The sequence below is a fragment of the Phalacrocorax aristotelis genome, chromosome 9, assembly GCF_949628215.1.
Source record: "Phalacrocorax aristotelis chromosome 9, bGulAri2.1, whole genome shotgun sequence".
Taxonomy (NCBI): Eukaryota; Metazoa; Chordata; class Aves; order Suliformes; family Phalacrocoracidae; genus Phalacrocorax; species Phalacrocorax aristotelis.
This window is the reverse complement of record NC_134284.1, coordinates 35,784,994-35,799,109: the sequence shown is the minus strand read 5'-3', so window position 1 is coordinate 35,799,109 and position 14,116 is coordinate 35,784,994. Positions and strand designations below refer to the sequence as shown.

Sequence of the window (14,116 nt, the reverse complement as noted above, 5' to 3'; positions counted from 1 at the left end):
GGTAGAGTTAAATTTCTTCATAGTAGCTAGTATGAGACTATTTTGGACTTTTGCTGGACACAGTGGTGATAATGTGATGTTTTAGTTGTTGCTAAGTAGCGCTTACACTGGTCAAGGACTTTTTCAGCTCCCCGTGCTCTGCTGGGTGCACAAGGGGTTGGGAGGGGACACAGCCGGGACAGCTGACCCAAACTGACCCATGGGATATTCCATACCATATGACGTCATGCTCAGTATATAAAGCTGGGGGAAGAAGGAGGGGGGGGGACATTTGGAGTGATGGCGTTTGTCTTCCCAAGTAACCGTTACGCGTGATGGAGCCCTGCTTTCCTGGAGATGGCTGAGCACCTGCCTGCCCGTGGGAAGGAGGGAATGAATTCCTTGTTTTGCTGTGCTTCCATGCGCAGCTTTTGCTTTACCTATTAAACTGTCTTTATCTCAAACCATGAGTTGCCTCACTTTTACTCTTCCGATTCTCTCCCCATCCCACCAGGGGGGAGTGAGCGAGCGGCTGCGTGGGGCTTGGTTGCTGACTGGGGCTAAACCACGACACAGGCCAATGGTATCCTGGGACGCATTAACAGGAGTGTGGCCAGCAGGGCGAGGGAGGTTCTCCTCCCCCTCTGCTCTGCCCTAGGGAGGCCACGTCTGGAGTGCTGCATCCAGTTCTGGGCTCCCCAGTTTAAGAAGGGTGTGGAACTGCTTGAGCAGGTCCAGCGGAGAGTTACCAGGATGCTCAGGGGACTGGAGCATCTCGCTTATGAGGAAAGGCTGAGAGACCTGGGCATGTTCAGCTTGGACATGAGAAGACTGAGGGGAGATTTCATAAATACCTATAAATATCTAAAGGGTGGGTGTCAGGAGGATGGGACTGGGCTCTTTTCAGTGGTGCCCAACACCGGGACAAGGGGCCACGGGCACAACTTGGAACATGGGAAGTTACACCTAAACATGAAGAAAATCTGCTTTCTTTTGCAGGTGCCAGAGCACTGGCACAGGCTGCCCAGAGAGGCTGTGGGGTCCCTTCCCTAGACACATTCACACCCTACCTGGATGCGGTCCTGTGCCCCCTGCCCTGGGTGTGCCTGCTCACGCAGGGGGTGGGATGGGATGATCTCCAGAGGGCCCTTCCAAGCCCCACCGTTCTGTGATTCTTCCTATACTAACATTTTTCATCACATGAAAAAACATAACAGGAGTGAATCAAGACAACATGGACATGAAACTACCTGGTTTGCCCAAGAAAATCCGATGGGAATGAGCTTGGCAGATTGAGGAGGGACGTTGCACAGCTGGGATGCAGATATAGAGTCCTGACAGCAGTGTCGGCCTGCTAGCAGAGAGGTGTGCTGTAGTGTGGCTCCCAGCCACCAAAGCAACACCTGGAATAAAAAGTAAGGCCACTCAGAGCTGGGAAAACCTCAGTTGCTCAGCTTTGAGCTCAGGGGGAGCTCTGGCCCTTGGTGCTCATCTGATAGCTGGTTGCTGCATCTTGCTCAACAGGAGCAGCTGCTCCTGGCTCCTGCTGATCTCCCCCACATGCAGGAGCTGTGGCTTTGTGCAAAGCGTTACAGGTAAGCTGGGCTCCAGCCTCCCAAAGAACCAGCTTTGGGATCCCACTGAGCTCCAAACCTCCACCCCTTGCGAGGGCCAGGCAATGCTTGCACTGTGTCTGCAACCAGAGACCCTTTGAATGACACCTAAAACACACCTTACAGGAAAAAAGCCCTTGGGAACCACGTGCAAAAGCCCCTCTGCATTAGAGTGTGGATGCAGAATACAGCAGATTTCTGCTGGCCCACAGTGCTGACTGCAAAGCATCCCCACCCTGAGCTTCTCAGGCACCCCCTGATGATGCTGTGCTTTGCAAGACACCAGGCTCAGAACATCTGGGCATCAGCCATGGCCTGGCTTGGGGTCCAAAAACCTCAGGGTGCAGGTCTCCATGGGGTCAGCCAGCACATCCAGCTGAGTCCTGGAGATCATTGGTGTATCTCCTGCTTTGCTGCTGCTGGGAAATACAGGGTGTGAAAATGCAAAAATCAGAGAGGGAAGGAAAAGCCTCACAGATTATTTTTACTCTTGCTAAGGCTTTGTGATTTTTCAGGCCAATATTCACAAATATGGTGATTCAGGATCTTGGCATATGGAAATTTGGTCAGGCAGTATCCCCCCACCTACATTTCCTCTGTCTGGTCCTGAAAATACCATGTGAAAGGAGAAGCCACCTTGTTTGCCAGTAGTAACTGCAAAGGCATTTCGATGTACTTAAGATACAAAACAAACAGCCTGGAGGGCAAACTGTCTTTTCTGCTGGGAGGCCACTTTGGAAGAGCTTTTCCCCACTCCCACCGGAGGTCGGGGGAATTCCAGGGAGACCAGGACAGGGCTTTCTCCTGATGAGAAATGTGGGATTTCTAGCTATTCTTCAGGGTCCTCATTTACACCATTTCAGCACAGAAACAGGCTAACAGAAGTCTGCTGCAGTCAGAATACCCTGCAACACCCCCTGCTGCCTTCTACTCCTTCTCTAATGCTGTTACATTAACCTCATGAGAAGAACCCAAGGATCTGTTTCATGCCACGCTGCCAGTAAAGCATGCACACCGCGGGAGACTGCAGGTTTAGTTTCCTGGCCAAGCCCAGCTGCGGTTGCACAGACACCGACATCGCAGAATCGCAGGAAATGGGGCTGAGACGCCCATGGGGGACCATCTCCGCCACTCCCAGCCTGCAGGCAGGAGTGACCACAGCCAATCCCTCATGGAAAGTTCTTCTCTAACCTGACTCACTCCAACAGAGGACACTTGGCCCATTGTATCAGATATCTCAATGATCAAAGAAATCTATCAGTGGAATGCAATTGTAATATCAAGGATATAATTTGTTTTCACAACAGAAGAATTTCTCTAACACAGATACTAAACTCAAAGCATTATTATATTCCCCCTTGCTTCCCTGGAAAGCCACAAAGGCCTTTGAAGGATCAGCACAACAGCATGTTTTCCCATATCTCTCTGCCAAAAGGGGAAAGAAAACTAAGCAAGATGTGCAATAACCATATTAAAATAGGTTTGGACTGATAATCCAAACTGATTGGGAAGGTAGCTATATTCAAAGAGATAAAAGCAAAGGGGGGTATCGATCCATTTCCTTGAGGTTTGCTTATTCTGATGTCACGGCTATTAGGTGAAGTCGAAGGTGTGTCATTTTCGTTCACCGCTTTATTGTGACAGCACTTGGATCACTGGTGGAGGACGGAACATGCAAACACAGCCTTAAGAAAACCCGTGAAAAACAATAGATGCAAGCCTTGGTACCTGCACCACCCATAAGTTCCTTACAGCGAAAGAAAAGATAAAGAACAGGCTGCCCTGCAGCCAGGCCCAGCTGAGTTAACAAAAGGCCCTACAGCTATTTTCTATCTTTTTTTCCCAGGCTTTAACCCATAATCACTTTATGACCATAATTGCTTTATACTCTCTGGGCTGTAAATCCGTACTGGCATACAACAGGCACTCCATCCAGTGACACATTGTCAGCCAGTGCTTACTTTTAAAATATTTAACTTCTGCAGGCTACCCAGTAACTCGCTGCGTGTTGCCAAGGACCTGAAAAGGTTTTTAATTCTTAAGCAGGTATGTGAAACTAAACCCCTTCTAAGAGCTCACATTTTTCAGGTAATCTAGAACTGGTTCAGGTATTGTAAATGCGTTTGTTGGGTATCTGACCTTGAAAATCAACCAGCAACATAAGAACCTACGCTATATCAAGTATATATAGTGTCAAATCTGTGGGTTTTTCCGCAAGAGGTGGTTATCAGGTGTGGATTTGTATCGACTTTCTGCAGGCTGAGCACCGAGATTGAGTCTGTTTTGCTCAGACCATCACACTTCTTTGATGGCACATTTCTATCCCCCAGTTACTTAAGTTACTATCTTAAAAATAAGAACCTGTCTTTCAAAATATCTTGTACCGGGAGAGGTTCACATTTTAAAGGCTCTTAACACCAGCTGTGTCATCTATTGGCCTCCAAGGTAAGATGCAGTAACTCTGCAGGGATGCAGCAGTGGGGTTCCTCAGACAACAAAGCCTTTATTTGCTTTACTAAGTTATGCCATTTACATTCTGCTTCCTGTTTACTGTCCTTTCTGTTCATTTACGGAAAATAATATGAGTCTACATAAAAGTGTTTCAGAAGTAGGTGGTGCTCTCTCACCAGCTTCTCACCCATTCTCTGGGGGATTGGTAAACGTGAGCTACAAGGATTGACGTGCACAGAGCTTCTTAGTGACTAATTTGAGATCTTAACTATTGAAAGTGCTGAGTTCTCACGTCTTTTTGCTATATATCATCCTAAAGAGCAGCAATAATTGCTTTAAAAACACATGCCAAACCACGTAAAATCTTCTTCTGTGGCACACAGACCATATGAACAGAAAGTCTTCCTGAAGGGCAGGGGGGATCCTCACAAAGCCAGCCCAGCACAGGTGAAGAAGCATCTGCCTGAGTGGATCCCAATTTCTCTTCTACAGCACGTAGACACATCCCCACATCCTCAGTTAAGTTTCGGATTTCCTGTGTGATGCAGCACAGCATATCGCTTTTCTTTGTGAGGCTTTTAGACTTGGGTGATGGCAAGATCAACTTTGGACACTTTCGGCAGGTCACACAGCGGCAGCAGAACAATAGAGCACCGTGCTCCAGCTCGGGGCTGGTCTGAGCTGAAAAACGCTGATTGGCAGCAGAGGCAGCAGTGGGAGAGCTCAGGGAGCTATCGGGGTGCCCAGCCTGTCTCTGCTCCAGCTGCGGAGGGACAGGACACACAGCTGCTAAAGGCTCAGGGATCTGTGGGGCAAAGGCTTGAGCAGAAGCCTGGAGCTTGAGCAGAAGCTGTTGACCACAGCCCAGCGCAGCATGACTCATCTCAGCCACCAGCCCACCCAGGGTAGGGCACACACCAGCGGGCCCATGCTGGCAAAAGGATAATACAGATCAGAGCACCCTCTCGTTTGCCAGTATCAAGCACGGGCACGCAGGAACGCTGCGGGGAGAGGAGCAGCCCAGGAAGTGGCACTGCCACTTAGTCAGCAGAAGGCCCCGTTGCATGGAGATCAGCTCAACGGCTCCAGCACAAGAGCAGCTGCTCTCTCCCTGAAAGCAACTCCCTGCCTTGGCCTGCATGCAAGTATTTCACAGGTCCCATCACTTCTAGTTTACCAGGAGAGAAAGGAGAGAAGGGGCTCAGGAAAAACAGAAGATCCCAGCTGTTTGCAAGGTGAAATGGGCAAAGCCAAAGCTGGCCAAGGTTCCCCTGCAGACAGTCCTCAAGGGTGAGGGACAATGCCGTCACCAACAAACCTAAAAAAAAGCCATGCTTCAAGAGGAGAAAGCCAAGGAACAGTACATGTAGGTGTGAAACTGAGGAAGATGATGGTAGAAAAGGCACTTCCCCACTCTGCAGTTACTCATTTCAGTCCGTGCCCCATGGTACCCACCGGCAGGTGGCAGAGGGTCACAGCACAGCACATCCCTCCTGCAGCCCAGACAGACGAGCGTCCCAGGTGCCATTCGGTGTTTCACTGGCTACCAGGCACTGACATACTTAATGCTTGAGATCTGTGTTCCTCAACTGGTGGATTGCAGGAGAAAGAACCAAAGGTAACTCTTTGCTATTAAAAAGAAAAGCAGAAAAAAACCTTACGTACGGTCGCACCCTCCCCTTAATGCCTTACCCGGTCAGAACAAGAACACTAACAAGGCAGTCATTTCCTGAGACCAGAAAATGCTGCTCTGAGGCCAGAGGGCAGAGCAACCGATGCCTGCACAGGGACAAAGGCCATACTTTAAAGCTCCTGACATCTCCTTTCCCAACTATTTTGGTCAGGACCCATGATGTTGTACTACTGCTGCCTAATTTAATAAACTGCCGCTCATGTCACCAGAATGGAAATGGTCACATGGAACAGAGCCAAGTAGAAACCCACCAACATCCACATCCTGACAGTAACTTTAGCCCTGCTCGGCAGCAAACTCTATTTAGTTAAATTTTCCATGCTAGTGAGATGAGACTGAACTGGCTGTATCCAGCAAGATCACCATGGCTTGCTATAAATCCCATGCCAGTACAGTACTTAGTATTATCTGCTGCTTTGAACACAGCATATGAGCTCTGACACTGCATGATGCATGCAGGGACACTCGCGAGCCCTGGTGTCAGCAGGCTGTACCCCCGGCGCAGCCTGCGTGCACTCATTAGGGGAGGCCACGGATGGTATGTTTTCCTTGGCATCCTCCCTCTCTGCTCGCTGCATGAAAGAGCAAGGCTTCCTTGGAAACTCTTAATGTCATCTCCTTCATAATTCTGTAGTCTAGGAAATCTCCCGTTCTTCCAGACTTGTAAGACACCAAACAATTTCCCTTTTGCTGTTCCAAGGAGGATTGCTTTGCTTGAGCCACATAATTGCAAAGATGTCTGCCATAAATATTGATGCAATATTTGGTATTTTTGAAGGGATGGAAGGATATTCTGCAGTCTTAAACACACAATCCCAAATGAAAGCATGCCTATGTGCTCTGAGAGCTGTGCGCTCCAGGAGGTGACCACACCACCTGGCCTCCCTGAAGGCCAACCTCAAAGCAACCACAGCACATTTTGCTGGTTTTGTGTTCTGGATGGTGCTTCCTGTGTCCGCTCCGTCAGCTCAGATGCAACTACCAACACAGGCTTGCTTTCCCTTGTCCCCCTCCCCGCACATCGTGCCAGCAGGAACTGGGTGGGCAGCCCCCCGCCCCAGGGTGCCAGGCCTGAAGGACCAGCCTCATACAGCTTATGCATACCAGCCTCGCTGGCACGTCACTGGGAGTGCAGGGTTGCAACACGTCGTGCCTGTGAAACCAGCAAAACACGTATCTGTGATACATGTGTGGAGGGCGCTGCTCTGCGTCACGCAGGGCGTGCTGGGGCGCTGCTCCCAGCTGAGGGCTGGGGCCAGGTACGTGAGTGTGGTGCTTCTTGAGTGGCTGGCCAGAGCCTGAACTGCACTGATCTGAATTACGGGGAGCGACCCAAGAAAGAGCCATAAACCTGACGACACTACACATTGTAGAATCACAGAACAGTTTGGGTGGGAAGGGACCTCTAAAGGCCATCTAGTCCAACCCCCTGCCATGAGCATGGGGACATCTTCAACTCAATCAGGTCGCTCAGAGCCCCGTCCTGCCTGGCCTTGGATGTTTCCAGGGATGGGGCACTGACCACCTCTCTGGGCACCTTGTGCCAGTGTCCCACCACCCTCATGATAACACCAAGCCCCAAGCGGCACACAGGGCAGGTGAGGGGGGCCCTCCGTGGCGCAGTGTGACCCAGCAGCGTTTGAACTCCTTCCTGAGGCTGATAGCCCCCCCTCCTCGCTGCTGGAGGAGCAGCTGAGGGCATCTTTTCGGCCAGCACCATGCACCAGTCCAGCACAGCACCCCAAGTGCATCTGAACCCTGAGGCGTTGGGGTGCAAACCCTGGGAGCGTGGGCTGCCCCCACGGCCACCCCGCCCTACCGGCCTCCTCCTCCCCCAGGAGGGAACCTCTCGCACCTGTGGACGGCTACTACCCGTAGCCTCCCTACCCAAGCCCAGGGGCCGTGACCACTGAGACTACCACAGGCCGCTGCCTGGGCCTTTAAGGCGCGCCCCGGGCGTCCTCCGCGTGCTTCTGCTGACGTGTGATCGCGTGGCGCCTCTCCCCATCGAGGCCCCGCCCCCAACGGCTTAGTCCGCATGCGCAGTTCAGGCCGCAGGGGCTCGGCCCCGCCCCCGCCCAGCGACGCAGGCGCAGCAGTGGAGGAAGCGGCGCCCACCGCCCGCGCTGCGGAGGGGCGGGGATAGGGTGGCGCAACCAATGGAAAAAAACCCTCGCCCTTCCGTCCCAAGCCGCTCTCTGCGCGCATGCGCGCCTCCAGGCGGGACGGGGCGTGGTTCCACCCGCGCAGCCGCATTCCTCCCTCCAGTGGTGCCGCGCGGGAAGCGGGACGGCGCGCACCGCCACGGGCGGAAGGGGGCGTGGCGCGCGACGCTCCCCGCCCCCTCGCCCCGCCCTCCCCGTCGCGCAAACGCATGCGCGGGGCGGGCGGGCGGGGAGGAGGGGGGAGCGGCAGGCGGTGGCGTTGCGAGGGCGGGGCGGGGCGGGGGTGCCGCGCGCAGGCGCGGTGGCGGCGGAGGGGAAGTGAGGCGGGCGCGCGCGGCGCCTTTTCCGGCGGCGCTGGCTGAGGGAGCGGCGCTGCGCCGAGCCAAGCCCAGCCGAGCCGAGCCGAGCCTAACCGAGCCCAGCCCGCCCTGAGGTAACGGCCGCCGGCTCCTCTTCCCTCTTTTCTTCCCTTCCTTCCCTTCTCTCCCCGCCCCGCCTCACGCTCTCTCCGTCCCTCCGCAGGCAGGACGCGGAGCCGCCGCCCCTCAGCCGGCATCCATGAGCTGAGGCGCCGGGGCGGGAGCCAAGGCGAGGAGCCGGGCGGAGCCGCCGCCGCCTCAGGCCCGGTGGAGGAGCGGAGGGTGGCGCGGCCCCCCCCTTCCCGCACCGCCCCGCACGGCCAGGCCTCTCCTCGCCGCTCCTTCCGCAGCCGCCCCATGCGCGGCCGGCGCTGAGCCCCGCCTGCCCTTGCCCTGACACCCCTCCCCGGCCCCGGCCGCCGCCTCACCAGGCCGGCCCCACTCCGCTCCCCTCCGGCCCCCGCCCCGCGCGGGCTGCTCGGGTGGGTCGGTGCTCGCCCCCCACTCCCCCCGCACACACCCCGCACCCCCCGGAGGCGCCGGGCCCCTTGGATGCCGCCGAGATGGGCAAGGTGCTGTCCAAGATCTTCGGCAACAAGGAGATGCGGATCCTGATGCTGGGTCTGGACGCGGCTGGTAAAACCACCATCCTGTACAAACTGAAGCTGGGCCAGTCCGTCACCACCATCCCCACCGTGGGCTTCAACGTGGAGACGGTTACTTACAAAAACGTCAAGTTCAACGTGTGGGATGTCGGGGGCCAGGACAAGATCCGTCCCCTCTGGAGGCATTACTACACGGGCACACAAGGGTTGATCTTTGTGGTGGACTGCGCCGATCGCGACCGCATCGATGAGGCTCGCCAGGAGCTCCACCGCATTATCAACGACAGGGAGATGCGGGACGCCATCATCCTCATCTTCGCCAACAAGCAGGACCTGCCTGATGCCATGAAACCCCATGAAATCCAGGAGAAACTGGGCCTGACCCGAATCAGGGATAGGAATTGGTACGTGCAGCCCTCCTGTGCCACTACAGGGGACGGACTCTATGAAGGGCTGACATGGTTAACATCCAATTATAAATCCTAATGAGAAAATAACTATTTAGTCTACAAAGAATTAAAGAAAAACAAATAACCCACATGGCTTTCTGGAAGAATGATTCTCTACTGAAAAGTAAAACAAAAGCATCCATAGGATTATGATCACCTTTCTCCAGTTACCACCCTTTCCTTCTGCGCACTTGACTGGATTCCTGTTTTAACTCTTCTTGCTTGGCGTTAGGATGCTCTAATCTCCGAATGTGACACGAACACAAGCCCTAGATGCTATGGCAGACTTCCAGCAAACAGGGGAAAGACACATTGTAGACTTGCTAAGTAACTTTTTTTTTTTTTCTGTTGTTGGGGTTCTTTTTCCCCTCTTGATAGCCCTTAAGATGGTTTGATTATCTGGGGGGATGGTTGGGGGAGGGGTACCATTTTCAGTGTATGCTTTCTGGTTCTACTTTTTCGATTATATATATTTTTTTTCCTTCTATTACTTGCTGTAGATTGCTACTTTTTTGCATTCATGCAGAAAACATGTTGATAGATCTACTTCATCTAGTAAACTGAAAATTATTGCTTAAAATCAAACTGCAGTCTGTCTTTTTATATTAAGGACTTTTTTTTTCAAAGTTCTGTTAATCTGTAACTAAATAGTGACTCTCAGTCTGTCTTCATATCTCAGACTAATAATGAAACGAATTCTTGCCTGCAGTGGCAGATAGCGAGAATACCATTGTAACATGTTCAAAGTGCATATCGGGCATAATGTTAACTAGGTAATGTAAGAACTGCTTTGAAATGTCAGCTGTGAAGTTCTGAACCATACATCATGCATGAGAAGGGATGCAAATAAGTTCCCCATACTACATAGGAACCATATAGCGAATAAGACATGAATGATGTAATAGTTCCAGGGTAGACGCTGTTCAGTTTTTGTCTTGCATTGCGAACTTAAATGACGTTTAGCTGCAGTTTTTACTACTCGGGTCAGTCTCTGATTCAATGCGAGATAGGTTCCTTCCAGAAAATGCAGCAATAAGGTGTGAGCATTGCAACAAGTTTTACTTTTAATCACAGATGTTTAGGCAAAAAAATCTAGCACCGACTTGCCTGTCTTGTGATCGAGACAAATTGCTTTCATCTCAAGGCAGTTGAAGGCATCTAAATCTTAAAAGGATTTCTGATTCTTTCTGACATGCATGTAGTGGAGAAAGAAAACTCTTTTTTTTCTTTTCTTTTCCATTTTGTAGACTTCTGAAGGGGTAAGTTCCGTGGTAAGCTTTAACTGAGCTCGGTAATTCTGACACCTGAGTAATAGCTGTTTTGAGGAAATTGCTCATTGGTTTTAGTTTTCCAAGACTCGACTGAACTCGTGCAAGCAGTCGCAGTCTTCGCCATCTGTCTCGGTAGCCGGTTGTTGCTGTAGTCCTGTAGGAAGGGAACTATGTTGGATGTCTGAAGCCCATTGAGTAACTACTAATGAGAGCGGGGAGGAGAGAGAGAATACGACTATGAATGTAAACTTCCATAATTAGTTCTTAAAGGGCAAGCAGCTCATTTGCCATATCACAGTTTGCAAATGTGACTGGCAAAAAAAAAACCCAACCCACCCAGCAGAAGTATTAGTGTAAAACCACAATCAAGTATTAATGCTGGGTGCAAAGAAATGTTAAAGCAGCTGGTTCTGATTCAGCCTTAAGGATTAACTTCAGATTTCCTCAAGGAGTTAAACTCGATTGGGGAATTCTAGGAATGTATGCTACAAAACCAGAAGAAAATGGCTTTTTTCTTTGCTTTTTTTTTCCCAAGGATATACATTTTACATTAAATTGGGGGCATTACACTACATTTCTGCAGTGTTGACTCTGCATGCTAAGTACGTTGTACATGGAGCTCTTACCAAAGATGTATGGGAAGCTAAAAATACTGAATTAACTTCTGAAATTGAATGCTTTGCACCACTAAAGTTCCTTTAGAATATGGTTCTGAGAGTCTTATTTTGATGTGGGTTGCAAATGGGACTGAATGGGTTCTTGCTGCTAGAAGATAGAGCATTGATTGATGACAGGCCTTCCTAAGTTAGAAAGTCTGCAAAAGCTTAATGTAGAATAACTTAAATCCCAACTCTAAAGAAGAGGAGAATTTTTTTTTTCCCCCCCCCCCCCACTCAAGGCTTTTTGCCACTGGAATATCATTGCTCTATTTTCTAGTTGCCTTTTTTTTTTCTCCTGTTGATGTAACTTAACACACAGTGTGGTGGTATAAAGACTAAAAATACAAGAATATGGTTACTGTTTTCTTCTGGAGCATAAATAAAATAGCCAAGCACAAAGTAAATGCCTAAACTGGAAAACTTGAAGCTCTATTAATGGTTCTTGAACTTTCTTGAATCTATTCTCAGTCAACATGAAAACTTCAATAACTTTGTTTTTCGTCTAAGTTGATTTACTGTGTTTTCGAATGCTGGGGCAGACTTCTTTGCTAGACTTTGCATTAAGTTGAATCCACAATTTTGTATTTCCTTAGTAATTTTGTTATTCTGTTTTTGTAGGTGAAAGGAAACTGATTATGCTTCTGAATTTTTTTATGTCTTTTGGGGGGGGGGGGAGGGGGAGAAAAAAGTTACTGAAACGTGTGGCAGAGACGTCAAAAATAAATGGCCATTGCTACTGAACAAAATACAAAGGTTTCACTTTCAAGGTATCCTTTATAGGTTGTAGCTGAACCTCACCACGAACTAGTGGCTATCAGGCAGTGAACACAGCCTGTAGGATAAAGTGGCAATCTGTAAGAAATCCTATGATTTTAAAAACTAATCTGGAGTTTAAGTGCATCAATTTGTGTTCATGTGAATTTATGGAGTAAGTTTTGAATGGCGTTAATCGTGTCTGATAAGTGAATGAGTTTGTAGACTGTGATCTCCCTGACTAAAGTAAACAGGAATTTTGTGTTCTCAATATGGCTGTAGTGTTGGTAAAGAACTAATAAGCAGAAAATAAAGCAATTACACAGCGGAGCTCTCCTGGTATGTTACTTATATTTAATCATGAGAGAAACAGAAAGGGGCAATACGGCGCTGGAGTAGAGCGTTCTGCCGACATAAAGAGGTCTCTGTTCTGTGTCTTGCAGTTTTGAAAGCCTGTCTGTAATTCCTTTGAGACTTAGATTAGCGACTATTTTTATAAGTGGAAAGGATGATACTTCTTTAATACTCCCGCTTGCAGTTAACGATCTTTAGCAAACTTTAGTGTCAGGCTTATATTGCCTCAGCACCAGCCCCACGGAACATGGGAAGGTGACCAGCTCCGTGGGAGGGCACGGAGGGAGTGTCGCTGAGCAGGACGGTGCCGTGATTCACGGGAAGAAATGACTTGGTCAGAAAGGGGAGATGTTAGGCCAGTGTAGAAAATGCAGCGATGGACAAAAGGGTTGATGAGTGAATAGGGGCGCTTGTGGAGCGACAGATGTGAAACCAGGACGATTTTGGTGCCTGAATAGGGCACAAGTGAGCCGATAAAAGGACTTGGGCAGGTGCAGCAGGGACTGTGTGGGGGGCCGGGGCCCGAGCCGCAGGCTGGGGCGCGTGCAGTGGGCTATGGTTACTGCAACAGCTGCAGTCCTGTGGGCCCCGGGAGAGGCAGTGATGGTGCAGGAGCCATCCACAGATCCCAGCCTGAGCGGGGCTGTCAGGCTGCTCGGGCAGGGGCTTTGCTAGCAGAGGGGATGACGGAGGCTTTGAGGTAGCTCCCAGCACCTGGAACTGCAGGTGTGAAGCCAGGCTCCAGCTGCTTGGAGCCATCTTCCAGTTGGAAAGCTTTTAGGAGTCACCAGGAGATGATATTCAGCCAGGTGGGAGTACCTGGGTGTAGGGGCGGTGGGCCCGCTGCAGCTGCAGTCCTCCGCAAAGCCTGTTTATTCCAGGTTATTTAGGTTAGGCTCTGTCTACCTGAATGTCAGTTAAGGGTGTGGCTGTGTAAATGAACTTACTCCGACTTAATTAAACTACTCGGAGTTTGGAGACAAGGCTCCAGAAGAGTAAACTCATGTCTCTTTCATTGTAGAGTTAGTAATTTTTCAAAATGTCAGTACTTATCGTTTTAAATCAGACCTTTTGTCACCGCCGCAGTTAGCGTGACTCCCGAGAGCACCCTTCCCGAATCATGCCATGACTCACGCTTCAGCAGGGCTTAATTTCCCCGGTCACAGGGCCGCAGTCCTCATGGACGGGGTTTGGAAAAAGTGTGCCTGCCAATCCTAATTGGAAATTAACCCTGCCAATACGATAGTCCTCCCAAAGGCATGTCTCTTGCTCCACAAAAAAAAAGAAAAAGATCAGTCGCGTTGTCGAAACAGCTGCCCACAAGACCTGTGGTAGCCAGTGGCTTTGCTGGTGGACCTGAGCGTTATTTCCCTTGTTGCTGGGAGCTGGGAACGGGAGAAGCGACCGCTGGGAACGGGAGAAGCGACCACCGGGAGCGGAGAGCTCGCTCTGGAACGTGGAAGCAGCCTTGGTGTGGGCACCGTGACTCAGACTTCCCGCTAACGCACGGTTCTGCTTTTTGTCTTGGATTTGTTGCTGGTATCTGTCCAGCCCGAAGGGCTCAGTGTGTGGAATCTGAAATCACCTCAGCTTTGGCGCTTTCTGGAGAGGGGGGGGGGAAAAAAAGCTTTCCCCTCGCCTTGGAGGGGTAGCGTCAGCTTTCAAGGCCTGTTGGGGAGTTAGTGGCATCTCCGCTTATTAACTCCTATCCTCTTCTGACATCCTAAGCGCGACCCCGGCACCGACACTGCCCGAGTGTCTTAGT

The 14,116-nt window shown here is 50.7% G+C and overlaps 1 protein-coding gene and 1 long non-coding RNA gene across 2 annotated transcripts; one reads left to right on the top strand and one right to left on the bottom strand.

Moving 5' to 3' along the window:
- Window positions 1–2,859: 2,859 nt before the first annotated feature.
- Window positions 2,860–7,736, bottom strand: LOC142061728 (uncharacterized). Its single transcript, XR_012662220.1, has 3 exons — window positions 7,592–7,736; window positions 5,499–5,672; window positions 2,860–3,017 (listed from the first exon to the last, which is right to left on the bottom strand). It is a non-coding gene; the product is annotated as an uncharacterized LOC142061728 (long non-coding RNA).
- Window positions 7,737–8,199: 463 nt separating this feature from the next.
- Window positions 8,200–12,327, top strand: ARF6 (ARF GTPase 6). Its single transcript, XM_075104386.1, has 2 exons — window positions 8,200–8,334; window positions 8,424–12,327. The coding sequence occupies exon 2, from the start codon at window positions 8,824–8,826 to the stop codon at window positions 9,349–9,351; it is 528 nt and encodes a 175-aa protein (XP_074960487.1). The 5' UTR covers window positions 8,200–8,334; window positions 8,424–8,823; the 3' UTR covers window positions 9,352–12,327.
- Window positions 12,328–14,116: the final 1,789 nt, after the last annotated feature.